This window comes from Somniosus microcephalus, chromosome 12, assembly GCF_052327205.1.
Source record: "Somniosus microcephalus isolate GS21.2 chromosome 12, FLI_Smic_1.0, whole genome shotgun sequence".
Taxonomy (NCBI): domain Eukaryota; kingdom Metazoa; phylum Chordata; class Chondrichthyes; order Squaliformes; family Somniosidae; genus Somniosus; species Somniosus microcephalus.
In genome coordinates, this window is record NC_140998.1 from 72,997,663 (window position 1) to 73,016,315 (window position 18,653).

Below are 18,653 nucleotides of genomic sequence, written 5' to 3' on the forward strand. Positions count from 1 at the left end.
CTTGTTAAACCAACTCCTGCATTCCGTGTCTCCATTAACACACGGATTTAATACTGGCGACGAGTAAGAAACGAACTTACCTGCAACTCGGCAGCACCTCAGACGACATTGTTGAAGGTCGAAGCCAGAAAAGAAAAAGAAAATAATAATCCAAAGAAACTCGAGAAACGGGCGTCGACCGTGGGCAACCGCCCTCCAAATCATCGGATTGAAAACTTGCAGGGGAGACTGTCAAGAGCCAGGCTTGGTTCCCCAGTCTGTGGTTTCCCAGCTAATCGGGCTGGTGGCAGGTAGTGCACTGATCCTTCCTGGGCTGCGGCGGGCTAGAGCTCGATCAGGTGGCTCTGCAACGGGGCCGGGCAGCGAGTCGGGAAGCAAAGAGAGAGAGGGTGCAGCACACGGGCGCGGCCGGTGCTTCGCAGCCGGGCAGCGTTCAGACCTAAGAAGAGGGAGGGAAGTGTCCCAGAGGGTCCGCTCCACGACGGGAACGGTTAAAAATAAAAATACCGCGGAGAGCGGCGTTGACAGCAGTGGCAGTGGCGGGAAAGCGCAGGAGGCGCCATCTTAACTCGGCGGGGAAGAAGGAAAAGCGCGGGAGGCGCCATTTTGATCCATCGGGGACGAAGGAAAAGTGCGGGAGACGCCATCTTAGATTTTCAAGATGCCAAAGACTGGCGATATCACTGCCTTCGATAATGCAATAGAAGACTGGACCACGTATGTGGAAAGAGTCGAGGTATATTGCGAGGCAAACGAAATAGCCGAGGGGAAAAAGGCATCGGTATTGCTAAATTTAATGGGCGCAAGAACGTACGGCCTATTGCGGGACCTGATTACTCCAGCCAAACCGAAGGCGAAGAGTTTTAATGAAATTGTTGCTATCCTACAGGAACGCCTAAATCCTACACCGCTGCTGATAGCAGAAAGATTTAAATTCCACAGGAGAAATCAGCATAAAAATGAGAGCAATGCTGATTACCTTACGGAACTACGCAAGCTATCAAAGCACTGCCAGTTCAGTGCAGTACTGGCAGATACCTTACGGGACAAATTTGTCTGTGGACTCCTGAGTGAAGGAACCCAGAAGAGGTTACTCTCAAAGAGCTGGCGCTAGATAAGGCTTTCAGCGTGGCAGTATCGTACGAAGCAGCAGCAAGGGGAGCTGCGGAAATACAACAAAAGCCACAGGAATACGGCACCCACGAAATGACACGGGGATTTGCAAAATGTTATCGCTGCGGCAGAACAAACCATGACCAGAAGGACTGCTGGTCCAAGGACAAAATATGCAGGCAATGCGGAAAGATGGGACACATTGCACGAGTTTGCAGGTCTGAGAAGAAGACCAACGACAATAAAAAGGCTACTAAGGAACCGTACAGGAAAGTACAAAAGATGACGGACAGTAGTTCCGAAGACCAGATGAGCGATAGTGAATCCGGGAACAAGAGTCTAAGCTGTCTCAAACTTCACAACGTAATCACAAAAGAGGATCACCGAACCATTTGGGTCACCCTCACGATAGCAGGGTCCCAAGTCAAAATGGAATTGGATACAGGATCAGCTCCAACCGTCATGAACCGACGAGACTACGAGCGGCTATTCTCACACATACCCTTGAGAGAGACGTCCATTGTCTTGAGGACGTATACGGGGCAAAAAGTATACCCCAGAGGAAAAATAAGGGTGCCTGTCGAATACAACGGCAAGAAAATACGGAAATTGTATCTCTACATTCTGCAAGATGGTGGACCACCGTTATTGGGACATGAATGGATCAGAAAGATAAGTTTAGACTGGCACTCCATTCAGGCACTGACGGTGGCTGGTAAAAAGAATGACGACGTCACTCCTGGCCGATTGTCAACAATCTTAGCTGACGCCAAAGAGGTATTTCAACAAGAACTGGGCACTCTTAAAGGTGTAACCGCCTCGATAAAAATAGAGAAGAATGCAATTCCCAAGTTTTTCAAAGCAAGACCGGTACCATATGCAATTCGCCCAGCCGTCGAGGCAGAGCTGGAGAATCTGGAGAATGCAGGCGTGTTATCGAAGGTAGACTAGAGCGAGTGGGCGACACCCATCGTTCCTGTCATGAAGAAAACGTTAAACAATAAGTCTGAGGAGGCAAGGAAGGTTCGCATCTGTGGGGACTTCAAGGTGACAGTGAACCCAGTCCTTCACACAGTACAATATCCTCTTCCAAGGATAGAAGATATCTTCGCGTCACTATCCGGAGGGAAGTGTTTTACAAAAATTGACCTAGCGCAAGCATATTTGCAGATGGAGGTTGAAGAATCCTCTAGGAAGTATCTCACGATAAACACTCACAAAGGTCTTTACCAGTATCATCGACTGGTATTCGGAGTAGCATCAGCTCTGGCGATATGGCAAAGAGCGATGGAACAAGTCCTGCAAGGGATTCCGAGGACTCCGTGTTACTTGGACGACATCCTAGTGACAGGTGAAGATGACAGTGAACACCTTGCCAACCTAGAGCAGGTGCTCACTAGACTACGTGAACATGGGCTACGAGCCAATCGCCCCAAGTGCGAGTTTTTTAAGAAACCGATATCGTATTGTGGCCACGTGATTGATTGAAGAGGGGAATCGATAGAGAAATCGAAGAGATGACCAAGAGCTGTACAGGATGCCAGAAGGTCCAAAACGCCCCACCACAAGCCCCTCTACATCCATGGGAGTGGCCCTCATCTCCATGGCAAAGGGTGCACATTGATTTTGCTGGTCCCTTTATGGACTCGATGTTTTTAATTGCGGTGGATGCACATTCAAAGTGGCCAGAGGTAATAAAAATGTCCTCAACCACCACAGAAAAAAACTATCACAGTCTTACGAACCATATTCGCCAGGAATGGGCTGCCTGAACAGATTTGCTCTGACAATGGACCACAGTTTGTGTCTGAAGAGTTCCGGAGGTTCTTAAAGGACAATGGTGTTAAACATTACACATCCGCCCCATATCATCCAGCCACTAATGGATTGGCCGAGAGGTTTGTTCAAACATTCAAGAAGGCTATCAAGGCAATGTGTAATGAAGATATACCCCTACAACACAAGGTGGATAACTTCTTGTTTGCCTACCGGAATGCGACACATGCGGTTGCCAACCAAACTCCAGCCATGATGTTCTTCAATCGAAGACTACGATGCCGCTTGGATTTGGTTAAGCCAAACGTCAGAAGAGATGTGGAGAACAGGCAGTTTCAGAATATGAATGAAAGGCCGACCAGGAGTTTTAAGATAGGTCAACCAGTTTTGGCCCGGGACTACCGCACAGAGAAATGGCAGCCAGGAATGATCTGTACACGGCAAGGACCTCTAATGTATACCGTGGACGTTGGAGAAAGCATTGTAAGACGCCATGCTGACCAGATTCTAGAGTCACTGGAAAACCTCAACTCCACACCACGATCTGATACACCTGGCGATGAAACCGAAGTACCAATTGCATCTGCCGCAGAATCGGTGATATTGGAAGCAGACGAACCAAACAACGACATTGATCCCGACTCAACCTTGCCAGAAGAACCTGATATCCCAAAGAGGCGTTATCCAGATAGAATCAGGAAGCCTCCTCAAAGACTGAACTTATAATTGCTTAACTTCAACTAATGTATCTAGCAATTGTAATTGTAATTAGTTATTATTTAGTTGTTAAATGAATGTTATGTACTGTTTATCTAAAAGGGGAGGAATTGTTGTGTATATCCCTTTAAGGGAATAACTGGTCTCCGACTGCAGTACCGGCAGTGACCATCCCTGTATAAAAGGCCCTGGCAGGCTTCTGTAGTTTCAGTTTCCAGATTGTCTCCATTCAGTAAAGACGTGTTAAACCAACTCCTGCATTCCGTGTCTCCATTAACACACGGATTTAATAGATTCAACTATTTCTGCTCTTTGAATAGTGTTTGGGTCATTCAAACAAACCAAGTCCAGAAGATGGTAGATTCTCCAATGTACTGTTTCTGTGATGTACATTCTATGTAATGAGTTGGAAAGAAGTAATGTATTAAATTGACAGGCTTTAAGTCTTTTTATGTTCGACTTATTGAAGTCCCGCATCATTCTCCTTGCATTGACCAGTCCAAATATTATCCTAACCCACTCCTTGTTCTATACACCTTGTCCGAGAACTTCATACTACAATTCCCCCCCCCCCCCACCCCCGCTGCAATGTTGGCTTTACTATCTTAATCTCCCAGGTGGCCCATGCGTATGAAGTGGCAATCTCTGAATGCTGATCAGATATCTGCAGTTAGGGGAATTTCAGAGTACAGTCAAGGTACTTTTGCCGCTGAAGGGAGGAAGAGAAAATTGGGGTCAGGTTCTCGTGAGGCATAATTGGCAGCAGCAGCCTCGAGCACTATTGTCAGATACCTGTAAGTATGTCACTTGCAATCTTGGTCAGGGAATTGTGTGTGACATGAAGAGACCCAACAATAATCATCTCTTAAATTTTAATTTATTTATATAAGAAGATCTTGACTTCCTTCTCCCTTATGCCAAGTCGTTTTTTGTTTTCTTCTCCAGAGAACAATTCTTTATGGTCATCCATCCGAAGAAATGTTGAACATTTGGATCCGGATTATGCCAGTATTGAACAACTCTTCTGCTTTCCAGTGTCACAGCCAAAACAGAAAGAGCAAACTGTTAGAAAAAAAGAGCTAAAAGAGGTAAGTGCCATTGAATCAAGGTGGTAATGTAAACATAATCACTTCTATGTATACCTCATTATTTCTGTCCTCTTCCCACCACAGATCACGTTTCTGGACTCAAGGAAAAGCCTTAATTTGAACATATTTTTGAAGCAATTCAAATGGTGAGTTACATTAAATGTAATTTGTATTTGCATATATTTAATAGTGCTGGCATTTTGTCAGATAGTAAATGGTTAAACTACAGGCTCATGTTTCACAATCAGTTGATGTATTCAAAAATACATGTTTGTATAGCTTGTGTACCTCTGCTCTCCATAGATCATTTTTAAAAAGGGGAACTGTAACTGTTATTGTCTTTCCAGCTGTTTCCTCGTGAGCCAGTGATCTATCCTGTGATATCAATTAAAAAAAAATATTCTTGAGATGAGAGTGTCATTGGCAATGTTCCCCCTAATTTTTTTTTGGGGTGTGCGGCCCCTTTAAAGGGCTGCGCAACCCATTCACAATTTTGCGTGTGTGGCAAAACTTAACAATGCCAGTCCCGGGCTGCACGGGACCGGCAGCGAGCCACCTGGGAATGTTAGTTGCTGGCAAGGCCAGCATTTATTGTCCATCCCTAGTTGACCTGGGCGTGGGCTGCCTTCTTGAACTACTGGTAGCAGTTTGATACAATTGAGTGGCTTGGGATTTGAACTCGCGTTCTCTGGATTACTGACTCCGTAACATAACCACTACACCACTGTATCTATGTAAATTTGCGGATAAATCCCTGACCAGCACACTTGAAAAGGTTGTTTCAACCTTTCTTAAAGTAAGCACCAGTCAGTGGTATAACTCCCTTGCTCTTATTTAATTTTCAGATTTTAATGAATGCTTTCCCTCCAATGAAGGGTGCACAACCTATTTTTCCCCCTCTGCTTCATTAGCACTGTAAGACGACAAAACTCTGATTCCTGTTTCCAGATCACCATCAGTGCTGATCTTTGGTTGCAACAGGTGTGCAATAAAAGAGGCCCCATAAAGATCCCCACTGCTGTTTTACCTCTTCTTGCAAGGATGCACTTGGTCTTTGCTCATGTCCTTCCTAGGGCAATAAGCTTTGAAGGACCATATTGCCTTTTCTGATTCTAGATTTAACTAGCATCTATCAATCTGGTGGTGAGAGAAACTGCCCTTGACATCAAGGCAGCATTTGACCGAATGTGGCATCGTGGGGCCCTAGTAAAACGGAAGTCAATGGGAACCGGAGAGAAAACTCTCCACTGGCTGGAGTCTTACCTAGCACAAAGGAAGATGGTTGTGGTGGTTGGAGGTCAATCATCACAGCCCCAGGACATCGCTGCAGGAGTTCCTCAGGGCAGTGTCTTAGACCCAACCATCTTCAGCTGCTTCATCAATGACCTTCCTGCCATCATAAGGTCAGAAGTGGGGATGTTCGCTGATGATTGCAGAGTGTTTAGTGCCATTTGCAACTCCTCAGATAATGAAGCAGTCCATGCCTGCATGCAGCAAGACCTGGACAACATTCAGGTTTGGCCTGATGTGTGGCATGAATGTTACATGCCACTTAAGTGCCAGGCAATGACTATCTCCAACAAGCAAGTATCTAACCACCGCCCCTTATCATTCAATGGCATTACCATCACCAAATCCCCCACCATCAATATCTTGGGGGTCACCATTGACCAGAAACTTAACTGGACCAACCACATAAATACTGTGGCAACAAGAGCAGGTGATTAGGGTCTTTTGCCCTTGTGAATTATTGGATTGAATATAGGGCTCAACAAAGTGATTTGTAAATAGGGATATCTATTTCATTAAGGCCATGGAGATAGTCTATAGCTAAGTATTAATGATGATTCTTGCCTGGAAACTAAACCTTCTCCTTGCAACTGAACAAACTATAATGATATATAATGTTGCTTCTTGGTTTGCTTAAAATGTTGTCGCTCAGAATTGTTCTTTTAAAAAAGCAAATATTGATGTAATGACAGTTTCATTTCAATGTTTAATTAGTTCTGATGAAGAAATAGCTGATGTGATAAAGAGAGGGGACCGATCTAAATTTGATGTAGAGATATTAAAGCAACTCAAGAAACTACTGCCAGAGAATCATGAGGCAAGTTGACAAGATGATGAATACCAGAGCTGATATTTTAGCAAATCAATATTATTTCACACACAACTTTTTCTTCAAATTCATTCCATGTGCAGATAGAAAATATAAAGGCTTACAAAGGAGAAAAGGAAAAATTAGCAAGTGCTGATCATTTCTACCTTGTCCTCCTTGATGTTCCTTGGTACGTATTACTGGTGCCACTTCTGTACACAAGGTCACACTCCTGCAAATGTCAGTTATATAACTTTCAGATACAAGTTACATTTGCTAATTGCCCATCCAACTGGAAATGTCACTGCAACACAATATCGCTATTAGAAACTGTAATCTTCCATAATCATGCGATACATTTGATTTTAATAGGGCTCTTCCTGATCTTAAAGTGGATTTTAATATAGCAAAGTACTGCAGTGGGCTGGCAGGAAAGGGGGTGGGCATAAAATGGAATTGAACAGGAAAAGGAATCTGAAGAAAGTGACAAAGAATAAGAGGGAAAGGAGTCTGGGGGGGGGAAACAAGAATAAACCAACACAGTTTAGAAAAAGATAGAGAGAGGAATTTTTTTTAAAGTGGTAAATTTACATTAAAATCCTTGCTTGAACCTCTGCCCTGTTCCAACTCTCGCATTGAGTGGGGGGAGGATTTCTGCTGTTTGTTATCTATAGTGAAATTGTACGCCTGTATATAAAGAACTTGTTTATGATTTTGCTATAAATAGTGAATGGCAGAAACCTTTCCCCATAGCTATTTAGCATTCCATCAGAATTTTACAAGTGCAAAAAGCTTAATGAAAACTTATAAATAACAATTAATACTTGTACTTTTGTTACGTTTGATATATAACGTACTGGAAAATGTAGCCACTAATTCAAGAGACGAGATTACCAATGTTAGACAGCCCTGCTATTCACTGTAAAGCAGCTAAAATATTAAGCCTGGAAGTTGCATGTTGGATTCGAAGGAATAATTATACTACAATGATATTAATCTCTCTTTTGACTAACTGAATCCGTGTGTAAAATTAATTCTTTGGATCCGAAACATACATTTTATCTGCAGTATAAATAGTTTCCAGCACACAGTCACTTCAGTTTCACTGATTACATAATTGCTTAATATACATGAGATCCAACATTGATAAAGAGGAAGGTAAAACATTGTCTTTATAGTGACTGATCTGAAATGTAAGTACTGTATCAAATTCATTTTTTTAATTCAATAAAAATATTTTGGGAACCAGGATTAATGATGTATTGCTCTCTAATATAGAAGTGCTGCATGTTGACTAGTTGGCAAATCAAGTACATTGTTTTCTCAAATCATGTATCATCAATTCCATCTTGGACTCTCTCCAATCAATTTAACTGCCTGAGGAGACATTTTGTAAGTTTTGCCCCGATCTCCAGGGGCAAATTGAGCAAACTTCAAATTTTGTATTCCATATTATACATTAAGAACCAGTTGCCTTATTTGGCGTAATATTTCCATGGTTCAAGCAGCTAGAAAATCATTGTTTTCTTGGCATTTTCTGTATTTATTATTTTAATTCTCAATCCCATTCTTAATCAGATACATTTCCTTTTTTAAAAAATGTTAATCTAGCAATAACTGTTTTATCCCAAATATCTAGTACTGCCTTAATTTTTTTGGTCAGATCATTTTTTTTTAGTATTTTTCAAATTTTATTGATATGGGATGCAAAAATAGCTTCTAATCCCAAATTTGTTTGGGGCTTGTTAATTTTCTATGAATGTTCTCTAGTTTTACACTCTCAATCCAGTTCTCCTTTGTTTATTTCCCTTCCTTGACCCACCACAGCTACCAGCTAAGGGTTGACTGCATGTTACTTTGTGAAGAGGCTACTGTGGCCCTGCAAATGCTCCAGCCAAGAGCTGAACTAATTAAAACTGCTTGTCAAGGTAAGTCCGATGGTTCTGCACAAGCTGCAATATAAAATTGCAGAGCGCAACGAACAGCTGAACAACATTGTGACTGATCAGAGGTCAGAAAGTTAATGCCATCACACATGTGAGTTGATGTAGTGTAACCTAGCATTGACTTCAAAATATGTTGCCCATTTACAACCTTGATGAGCTCATCCCCATCCTCAATTTGAAAGATGCAGTAATGATCATTTTAGGTCCAGTAGTGCTCAAATAAAATATTGAATTCTATCTCAAGATTCACACATTTTAGTTTTTGCTTCTAAGTAACTTTTTAAGACTATTATCTGCCTGGTTACCTATTTTTTTGTTTAGTAAGTATGGTATTCTGTCACTCATTTAATTTGATCATCACATCTCTAATCCAAAGTAAATAATTAATGATAAAACTTTAATGCTAATCTACTCACTTTTAAAGGCAGATATGAATGTTGACTGAACAGATATGTGTTTATAGCATAGTAGTTAGTGGGTATGTGGTAATGTCTTTTCTTGTAATTACACAAATGCTCAGCTACACAACAACAACAACAACAACTTGCATTTATATAGCACCTTTAATGTAATAAAACGTCCCAAGGTGTTTCACAAGAGCGCTTGTCAAACAAAAGCTGACACCGAACCACATAAGCAGCTATTGGGACAAGTTGATCAAAGGTAGTTTTTAAGGAGCGTCTTTAAAGGAGGAGAGAGAGAGAGGTTTAGGGAGGGAATTCCAGGGCTTGGTGCCTAGGCAGCTGAAGGCACGGCCACCAGTGGTGGAGTGATGAAAATTGGGGATACACATGAGACCAGAATTGGCGGAGGGTTGTGGGGCTGGAGGAGGTTACAGAGATAGGGAGGATTTGACAATAAGGATGAGAATTTTTAAATTGAGGCGATGCCGGACCGGGAGCCAATGTTGGTCAGTGGACACGGGGTTTAAAAAAAAATGATAAAATCCAAAAGAAAAAGAAAAAATGATTTGAATTTGAAATTTAAAATAATCAACAATCCCTAAAAAGTTTTGCACAATGTATTATTGTGTGACCTTCAAAGACCCCAGGGCAAATATATATATCAAATTAGCATCAGCAGGACCAAATATATATCATTGTTTTCTGCTTTTGAATAGATCTTCTTTGTGCTACAAGACTACCCCTCTTCTGTGAACTGACTCTTAAAATTGGAAACTTCCTCAACTATGTACGTATTCTGTGAACTATGCAAAATCTACTGGTTTATACAGCGTCTTCTAGGAAACTACTTTGCATTGATTAAATAAAATTAATGATTGAAAATCTATAATAAACAGTCCTCCGTGTTATTGGGCTACCCTGCTAAAGATTAATTTTGTGAAAATTCATTTTTTCCTTGTACACTATTTCCAATAAACCAATAAGAACACAACCTGTTGAGATAAACATACTTTGCACTAGGTGTACAAAATTAGGAAAGATATCTCTGACTGCATGATGAAATCTGCATCAAATGTTATTGCAAATCATTTTCATTACATTTGTGTATATATTTACATGTGTACTTTGTGGTTTTTGCCTTCCATCAGGGTAGTCACACAGGAGATGCAGATGGCTTTAAAATAAATACCCTACTTAAACTTACCGAGACAAAAGCAAACCAATCACGGATTACGTTGCTGCATCACATGATAGAGGTGATGCCTTTCACTATATATTTTGTTTATTTTTTATTTTTAAATTGGTTAGTATCTAACTGCTTTTTGGGTTTTTTTATGTGAAAGGAGGCTGAAAAGTTCCAGCCAGATCTTCTGAAACTTCCTGATGACCTAGAAACCATTTCAAAAGCAGGAGGGTAAGAAGACCATTTGGAATTCTTTGCTATCTAATTTTAATAGTGTCTGAGCTGACAATTATATTTCATGAACAAAACTGAAAAGCAGTACCCTTTGTACAGTGCTAGTGAGTTGAAGCTGACCAACAGGACTGAACAGAGACCATTGCATAATGTTATTCAAGTCAATAGACTATTGGTTCTCCAACACTGCACAAACACATGTTCATTGTTGCTGCTTGATTTTGTACATTTCTGGTAGAAATATTTGTAGAAAAATGTGCAGATCTTGGAACTACAGTGTTTTGAGGATAACTAAAGTATCTCCTTTTGGGAATCCTAAATCTTGTTTAAAAGTGCAACATTTGGGGCCTGGTAAGAAGGCCAAATCTCAATCCCACTGACACTTGCAGCTAGTCTATAAGTGAAACAAGTCTTGCCAGGATCCTCTGGCTGATTAAGGGAAAACTGATTTCTACAGCTTGTATTTCTCCTAGCATGTCACCAAAGATTAGAATTTAGACTATATTCTGGAAAGGGGGGGAGGGGGGGGAAAGAGGGAACAGAAAGGAAGATGAACTGTGATATAATCAATTGCCAAGATTGCTATGTTGTTGAAATATATGCCACGCGTCTCCTTTCTCTTTCTCCCCACTGCACTTGCTGTGTTCTACTAGTTCTGACATATCTCCACTATTTGTATAACTTGAAGATTATGTTTACTGACAGCCTTAGTGTGGACTCACTTCAGTCTGACACAGTCAACCTTTTGGAACGTCTCAAGATGATTGGTGGTAAAGTCAAATCATCTGCAAATGATGTCAAATTACAGTTTGACAAACCTATCCAGGTAAGTAAAACAGCAACTACAAATAATTCAGTATTTTAGTTGCCTATTGTGAAATTATAATTTAAAAAAAAAACTATTTCAGGAAAGTCTATGTGCAACAAACAAACTGAAGCAACTTCTGGAAGATATCGAGTCAGAGAGAAAGAAACTGGCTGAGTACTTCTGTGATGACGTTAGTAAATTGTCACTGGAAGAGCTATTTCTAACCATTAAAACCTTCAGAGATTTGTTCCTCAAAGCAATGAAGGTAAGTCTCCATAGCATTACTGAATAAACCGTCTCCTTTTAATGTACGTTATAAAGTCTTTTGTATGTATCGTGTTGAAGAACTGAATTTCAGGCATCATAAATTTACTTCTAATATTGTCACAAATGAAATGCGAAGTAAACCTTTCATAGACTAGAAGAAATACTACCTTTTTTTTTAGCAGTTGCAACTATAAATAGCAGATGTTTTATGACATTAGCCAGATACTTTATGTTCCTAGACATGTAGAATAGTACAAAAAAGATGTGTGCTGTGCATAGTTAATGGGTTTTTTCTCACTCAATCATCTTTTCCACCACTCTTCCCCTGCTGCCAACCCCCCCCCCTCCTCCTCCCAACTTAAAGTCCTGAAACATTGACTCTTTTCTAAGATATGGTCCCACAACCACGATGCACCCTTGAGTGGACACTATTCATCATTGAGCTTTAATGATAAATGTTGCCACACTAAATAGCTACATTGTGCATCGCGATTGAACTTGATCCTCTCCTGACTAAATATAACACATGCACACTTCCAGCAGATGTCTCTGGATAGCAATCAGAAATGAAAGCTGGCTGGCTTTGTTTTTTTCCCCCCTTCTCAAACCTAGGGCTGATGAGCCCCAGCTAAGTTGATTAGCCTAATACAGGCCAGGGATTGGATTTGGGATCTTTCTGTTCTGTATGGCACAATCACTCATTGGATAAATTCGCTGAGCATTCAGAGGAACACAGTGGGGCTTATAAAAGACTCAGTAAATATTTTACTGAAGCTCAACTTGCAAAGTTCTACCTTGCATCTATTTAAATGTATCCTCATGCCTACCAACATTTAGAGTCAAAGGACTAAAGTGCTAATCTTCCCTCCTTCACCTTGCTCAGGACTATTTTAATTGGATCATTTAGGACAGAAATTGGCACCACAAATGCCCCTCAATTTGAGGAGGGCACTACCTGTACTAATAAAACATTCTAACACGAGGTCCAATCAAACTAAAAGAAGCTTAAAGTAAAACTAAATCAAGCTCTCATTGTCATGATTGATTATACAGTTTACTCCTGCAGAGCCCACCGGTTGTGAAAGGCTTCAAGTGTACTGGCAGACACTGCATGGCCACCCGGGCACCGACAAGACCACGGAAGAGAGGCAGGCTGCCAGAGCGACCCCTCCCCTCCCGCAGATCCCATGCATCCTGGACCTGTGGGTGGCTGTTTTGGCCAGGCCTCCTCATCTTCATGTTGGCACTGGAAAATTAATTGTCTTTTTTTCCTGTGGTTAAAGGAAAATAAGCTCAGAAAAGAGCAGATTGCAAAAGCAGAGAAGAGAAAGCAAAAGCTTCAAGAAGAAGAAGCTAAAAGACAAAAAGGAGAGAATGGACAAATTGGTAAGTCGCATTGGAGGTTTTTATTTTCCTCAATTTAAAGAGTAACTTTTTGTATTGTATTTTTAAATCACTTTTTATCATTTGTTTCTTATATTGATTGTGTTTACTTCACTAAAGTTTGCTTAAGGACAGAAGATGTGTTGAGGAATTGCTTATCAGACACCAATGTTAATATAAAATACACCAATATAAAAGTGATGATCCAGTTAACATCATGATGAATGGCTGATATAAGGCTTAATGCAATGTTGCTCCATCATGTGTCAAGTTTCACCGTTTATTGCTGGTTTTGTTTTAAGTCAAAGATGCTTAGGTCTGGTCTGAAATTTGTGATTTTTAATATTGGAGAACCTCTAGTAAATTGTGACTGCTTTGTTTTATAGTTCATAAATCACCAATAAAGCAAGAGGAGGAATGTATTATTGATGCTCTTCTGTCAGACATAAGAAAAGGTTTTCAATTGAAGAAGACCACCAGGAGAAGGTGCAATACTCTGTCTGCTCCAAAAAGTTCTATTACTGAAACTACTACTGAAACATGTAGGGGGAAAGTATCACTGGGTAAGAGCACATGACTGCATGCATCTGGCTTCAAACTTGCTTTCATCTAAAATAACAGTATTCCCAAACGGAAAGAATCTGACCTGGTTATATTTTACTGGTACCTGCAGGTACTACTTGCCTAATTCATTTTCCCTACACCTGGTATTTTCAATTCTTTCAATAGGTGAAGAAAATACAGCCTTGCATCATCGTAAAGGTTTTGAGGTTTTTTCAACACTGCTTGATGCTTAATACGCAACAGTGCATGTGCTTTAAAATTGCTCACTGAAATAGGCAGGTGTGTGCATATATAATAATTAAAAATAAATACAGGCTTTGTGGAAGTTTGAATTACCATATCTTTACAAATCTGTCAAAGCAGTATGAAAGTGCATTATAACCTTAAATCTTTGGATACATTTTCCTTACTCCACGACCTTCTATTTTAAAGATTGGTTGAATTACGTGCCTTTTCATTTATTTAGAGGCTGTGTCCAATGGAAAATGCATTTACTCTATTGTTTTTGTAAATAAGATAAATATAACCATTTGTAATTTTTTTTGCCAATCTTTGAGATATAAAGTGAAAATGACAGAATTCATCATGACCTATTGGCCTGGGTACTTGTCTTATTCCACGATTGAAAACTATGATTGAGATTATTTGCTATAATGGCAAATTTATTTTTCTGAGGTTTTCTTCGCTTGCACTGGAATTGCTAGCTTATTTTATGTCTTTTGTTTTACCAATGAATACAGAGTAGGCTAAAGCTGAAAAACTTTAAACACCATGCAATATTCAAAATGGTGCTCGGGTGTAGGGTAATGAGTAACTTTGGGTGCAAAAACTCTAATCTGACCCAGGACAAAACGGCTCAGGAAATGGATACAGATAAGGCGTGTGTGTCATTTTCAGTTTCTTGTGTGAAATATATGCACCAGGAATCCCTATGCTGTGTTTACACTAACGAGTTCAGTTTGGCTTGGTTTCCCTACATCTTGACACAATTCATGCCTGCAATCACCAATTTTACCATATTGGGTTACACATTTGCTCATCCCTGCCCTCAATCTCATTTCCAAGCAAGGTGTATTCCCCGCCTAATAGTTTTAATTTTATAATTTAGCAAAAAAAATTCCAGCTGAGGTTTACCATTTTTAAGTTTGAACTTTAGCTCTTCTGCATGCTTTCAGTGCAGTTTTGATGCATGTGAGCTATCTGGTATGTTTTAGATGAAATTGCATATATCAATAGTTGCACAAATTTTGCATCTCCAGCAACCTGTTATATAGGAGGATCCTCCTCCTACCATCTTGACCTATAACATGTAGTAATCATGACTTCCTTTCTACTTAAAGAAAACTTATGAAATGCTTTATCATAGCTCCTCAAGGGCTGTCTTTCTGAGAGGTTCCCGTATACTTAAATATATTTGCATGTATTGATGAGTGTTGTGGTGGTAATTGCTTTTATTTTAAATTGGAGGAGAGAGGAGGGGGGGAGGGGAGAAAGAGTCCCCTTCAGACTTAGAGGTACTTTAAATAGTTCAAATACTCAATCAACTATGGGGTAAGTTCTCACTTTCACTGATGCACAATACTTCATTCATGTGTGTTTACAGACCAAGGTGCCCCTGCTGCAGAAGACAAAGAAAAAGCAATGGATTCTCAATGTACAACTATATCAAAAGTTACAGATGATATTTCTGCTCCCATGGCGAAGGCAGTCACCCGGCAACCACCTGCTGAACAGTTGCCTGCTCAAGAACCACCAGTGCAGAATGCTACACATCAGTCGTCTGCTGAACGCATATCCAGCCCTGAAATAAATGCATCAGGACATAAGGATATGATTGACAAACATCCTGACCTGTCCCCAAGTGAAGTAAATAAAGAAAATGTTTGCAAAGAAAGCCCCACATCTGACTCTGAAATACTATCTGCAAAAGAACATGAACAGTTGAAACAATGTCACGGTGAAGATAATGTCACTACAGTGGGCAGAGAGGAAGAAAATCTCTCTCTTAACAGTAATGTAGATGGGAATTTATCTAAAGCTGATAATAAAATAAACTCCCAAAATAAAGTTATCAAGCATGTTAACCCTACACCTGGTGTGCCTGACTCAGAGACAAACATGGTCGCTGAAATGACAATATCACAAAATGTGGAACATGTCATTCTTGACACAAATGACACACATCCTAACCCAAAGCTCGATCACTCTGGCCATGTGTCACCTGCCATAAGCTCACCAGCTCATTCTACTAAATCTGCTTCACGTACATCTTCACCAACACCATCTGGCAGGAACTCAATTGTTAGGAAAAGTAAGAAAACCAAAGGTAATTGTTTTCAGTTTCTTCCAAGCACTCATTCCACCAGTAACATACTAGAAAATACTGTATTTTAAAATGTATGAAACCTGGAAAAACTAAACTGCAGTTAAAATGATTCTCTTTTCTATATTTAAGGTTCAGTCAATTTGTGAAACTATAAATCCAGTTTACAAAACTACATAAACACGCCAGAATTACCTAGTTTGAACAATTCCCTGCCATTCCATAGAGTTGGTGGCCAATTTTGTTAAGTTGTTACCCATGGGGAGCCTCACCAATTGATAGCACACATTAGGTATTCACACACCCCATGACATTCCACCCATTAATGGATGGAAGATTGTGAGGGGCACACACCTAAATTCCTTACCTGTGTTTTGGTGGATAAAGATCCCTAGTGGCAGTGAATAGCCCTGTAGTCTGCTGCAAGAAATAACCCTTGTTCCACACTTCTGTGAATTGTACTGTGTTTCAGCATATACTCTCACCTAACAGCTGCTGGCCCACTTAGGTGTAACTAGCCTAGTAGTGAATCAAGTTTTAATCCAATTTAAGAGCAGTTAGAGATCCAAAAAAGCTAGGTAAAATCTATAAACAGGTGGAATATAAAATGGGTGTGATAAATGCACCATTGATTGTGTAGAAGACAGAATAAACTTGCATTAACATAGTATCTGTTACATCCTCAGAATATAAAGCATTTTGGAGACAATTAATTACTTTTGAAGTGTAGTCATTGTTGGTTTGTGGGAAAATGCAGCAGCCAATTTGCACATAGCAAGATCCCACAGGTGGCAAATAAAATAACTGACTCATTCATCTGCTTTTTTGGTGGTATTGGTTGAGTGATGAACACTGGCCAGGACACTAAGCCAACTCTCAGCCATTCCTCTTTAAATAGTGGCATGGGATCTTTTATGTCCATTTGAACAGGCAGCTGGGGCCCTGTTTAACATTTCTTTGGAAAGATGGAACCTCCAACAATGTATCACTCCCTCAGTACTGCACTTAAATGTCAGCCTAGCTTAAGTGTTGAAGTCTTGGTGTGGCCCTTGATCCCCAAGCCAGAGTACTACCACCGAACCAAATTGACATTAACTAAAAGTGAAGTTGAACTTGATCTGGTGGTGACTGTAGGTTTGGCAGGTCAAATCAATGTGGAGTAGCAATAAACCAAAGAATGAAATGCTGTACTCTATTGCTAAATTAATTAAATACAAATCAGAGGATGTTTTGCTGAAGCTACTATCACACTGTACCTTGAGTATTGTGTCCAGTTTGATTGCCAAGCCACAAAGGAAACATTCAAGCCAAGGAGTCGATGCAGAGAGTTGGCAGGGGGCCAATGACTAGCATTAGAGTTTCGGGTTATGAGGAAACTCTGAGGCAGAGCCTCAGAGGTGACTGAGATGGAACCTTCTACAGATTTATGAAATATTAACTGTTACAGATAAGGTAAAACCAGAGCACAGAACACTACTTCAGGGTAAGCTAAGACAATAGAACAAGGGGCTATAAACTAAAACTGGTGAAAGGGCAATTTTGTATTGTCAGAAAGAACTTCTTCATGCAACAAATGAGCAACATTTGGAATGGTCATTTCTGTAGGGTAGTGGAGGGGAAACTATTTAAATTCATTCCCGATCCAATTAAATAAATTGGGAATGGGAGACAAGGTAACTTTTGCCTCCTTCATCTGTTTATTTTGTGATTAAGGTGAACTTTTATAAATTGCAGGTCTCCAGAGATTTGCTGCTTATTAAAGTATTCAGTATACTTTTTCAGTAAAATCATAATCCTCTTGTGCTGAAGAGCTAAGAACCATGCAATATGACATACCAGCACAACAGCAGTTTAATTACTTCAATGAACCTTAAATTATTTTGCTATGGGTATTATTTCCTCCTAATTCCTCTCCTCCCACCAGCCAGTGAAGTAATGAGGTAAGTTGCTCCCAATCCTCTGTTAATGCCATTGGGGTGCACAGGAATTGGTACAGGTGAGGTTCCAGGGTGGGTGTTTATTTTATGGATGTCTTTCACGTGCATCTCTCTCTCCCTCTTTCTCTCTATGGAGAATCCATGTCTGTTGTTTAATTTTTATGGAAGCAGAATAGTCTTGCCCCAGCCATTAAAAAAACCCTAAATCTACATTTTTTTATGCTTATATTTTGACAAAAAAATCTTGACATTTTTATTCTGAACTGTGCTTTGTTAAAAATACTCAGTTGTTTGATGGTTACTTTTCATTTCAAAACAGATGACCACCCTGAAAATACAAGCAATAAATTGAAAAAACACTGTTTATTGCACTGAGGTACGTATGAGTCGGACATACATTTTTTTTTAAACCCCAGCATATTTAATCATTTTCTACTTAGGCACTTCATCAAGTGAAAGAATACTACTTTGTTGACTGTAAATGTGACTATGCCATCAGTGAACGCTATTGCTGAACCATTTCATTACGGAGAAAAGACTGGCCATTATATTAGTTCCTGCTCTGTTTCTAAGAATCTTTAGGGTGAAATCGGACTTGGGCATAGACATAAAACAGGTGCTATCGCATCAGTCGCCTGTTAGACACTCCGCCGATATTCAGTTTCATTGACTTCAACAGAACTGAATATCGGGCGTGTCGTTTATCAGACGGAAAAGCGATTCCCGCCCCGTTTTGCATCCCCGTCCAAGTCCAATTTCACCACCTAAATCTTTTATTGCTAACAAAGTTTTTAAAAACATACATGCCATTG

The 18,653-nt window shown here is 40.1% G+C and overlaps 1 protein-coding gene across 1 annotated transcript in view; it reads left to right on the top strand.

The window, feature by feature from the left end:
* The window catches only part of LOC147109297 (inverted formin-2-like), a 94,388-nt gene that overhangs the window by 73,300 nt on the left and 2,435 nt on the right, over positions 1 to 18,653 (top strand). The window contains exons 9-22 of the mRNA XM_086003104.1: positions 4,552 to 4,694; positions 4,779 to 4,840; positions 6,699 to 6,801; positions 6,897 to 6,982; positions 8,620 to 8,720; positions 9,859 to 9,929; positions 10,291 to 10,398; positions 10,486 to 10,556; positions 11,265 to 11,385; positions 11,468 to 11,632; positions 12,918 to 13,020; positions 13,404 to 13,580; positions 15,185 to 15,907; positions 18,161 to 18,217. Coding sequence (XP_085859230.1) covers positions 4,552 to 4,694; positions 4,779 to 4,840; positions 6,699 to 6,801; positions 6,897 to 6,982; positions 8,620 to 8,720; positions 9,859 to 9,929; positions 10,291 to 10,398; positions 10,486 to 10,556; positions 11,265 to 11,385; positions 11,468 to 11,632; positions 12,918 to 13,020; positions 13,404 to 13,580; positions 15,185 to 15,907; positions 18,161 to 18,216 — 2,090 coding nt within the window. The 3' untranslated portion in view covers position 18,217. The remainder of the gene's footprint in view (positions 1 to 4,551; positions 4,695 to 4,778; positions 4,841 to 6,698; positions 6,802 to 6,896; positions 6,983 to 8,619; positions 8,721 to 9,858; positions 9,930 to 10,290; positions 10,399 to 10,485; positions 10,557 to 11,264; positions 11,386 to 11,467; positions 11,633 to 12,917; positions 13,021 to 13,403; positions 13,581 to 15,184; positions 15,908 to 18,160; positions 18,218 to 18,653) is intronic.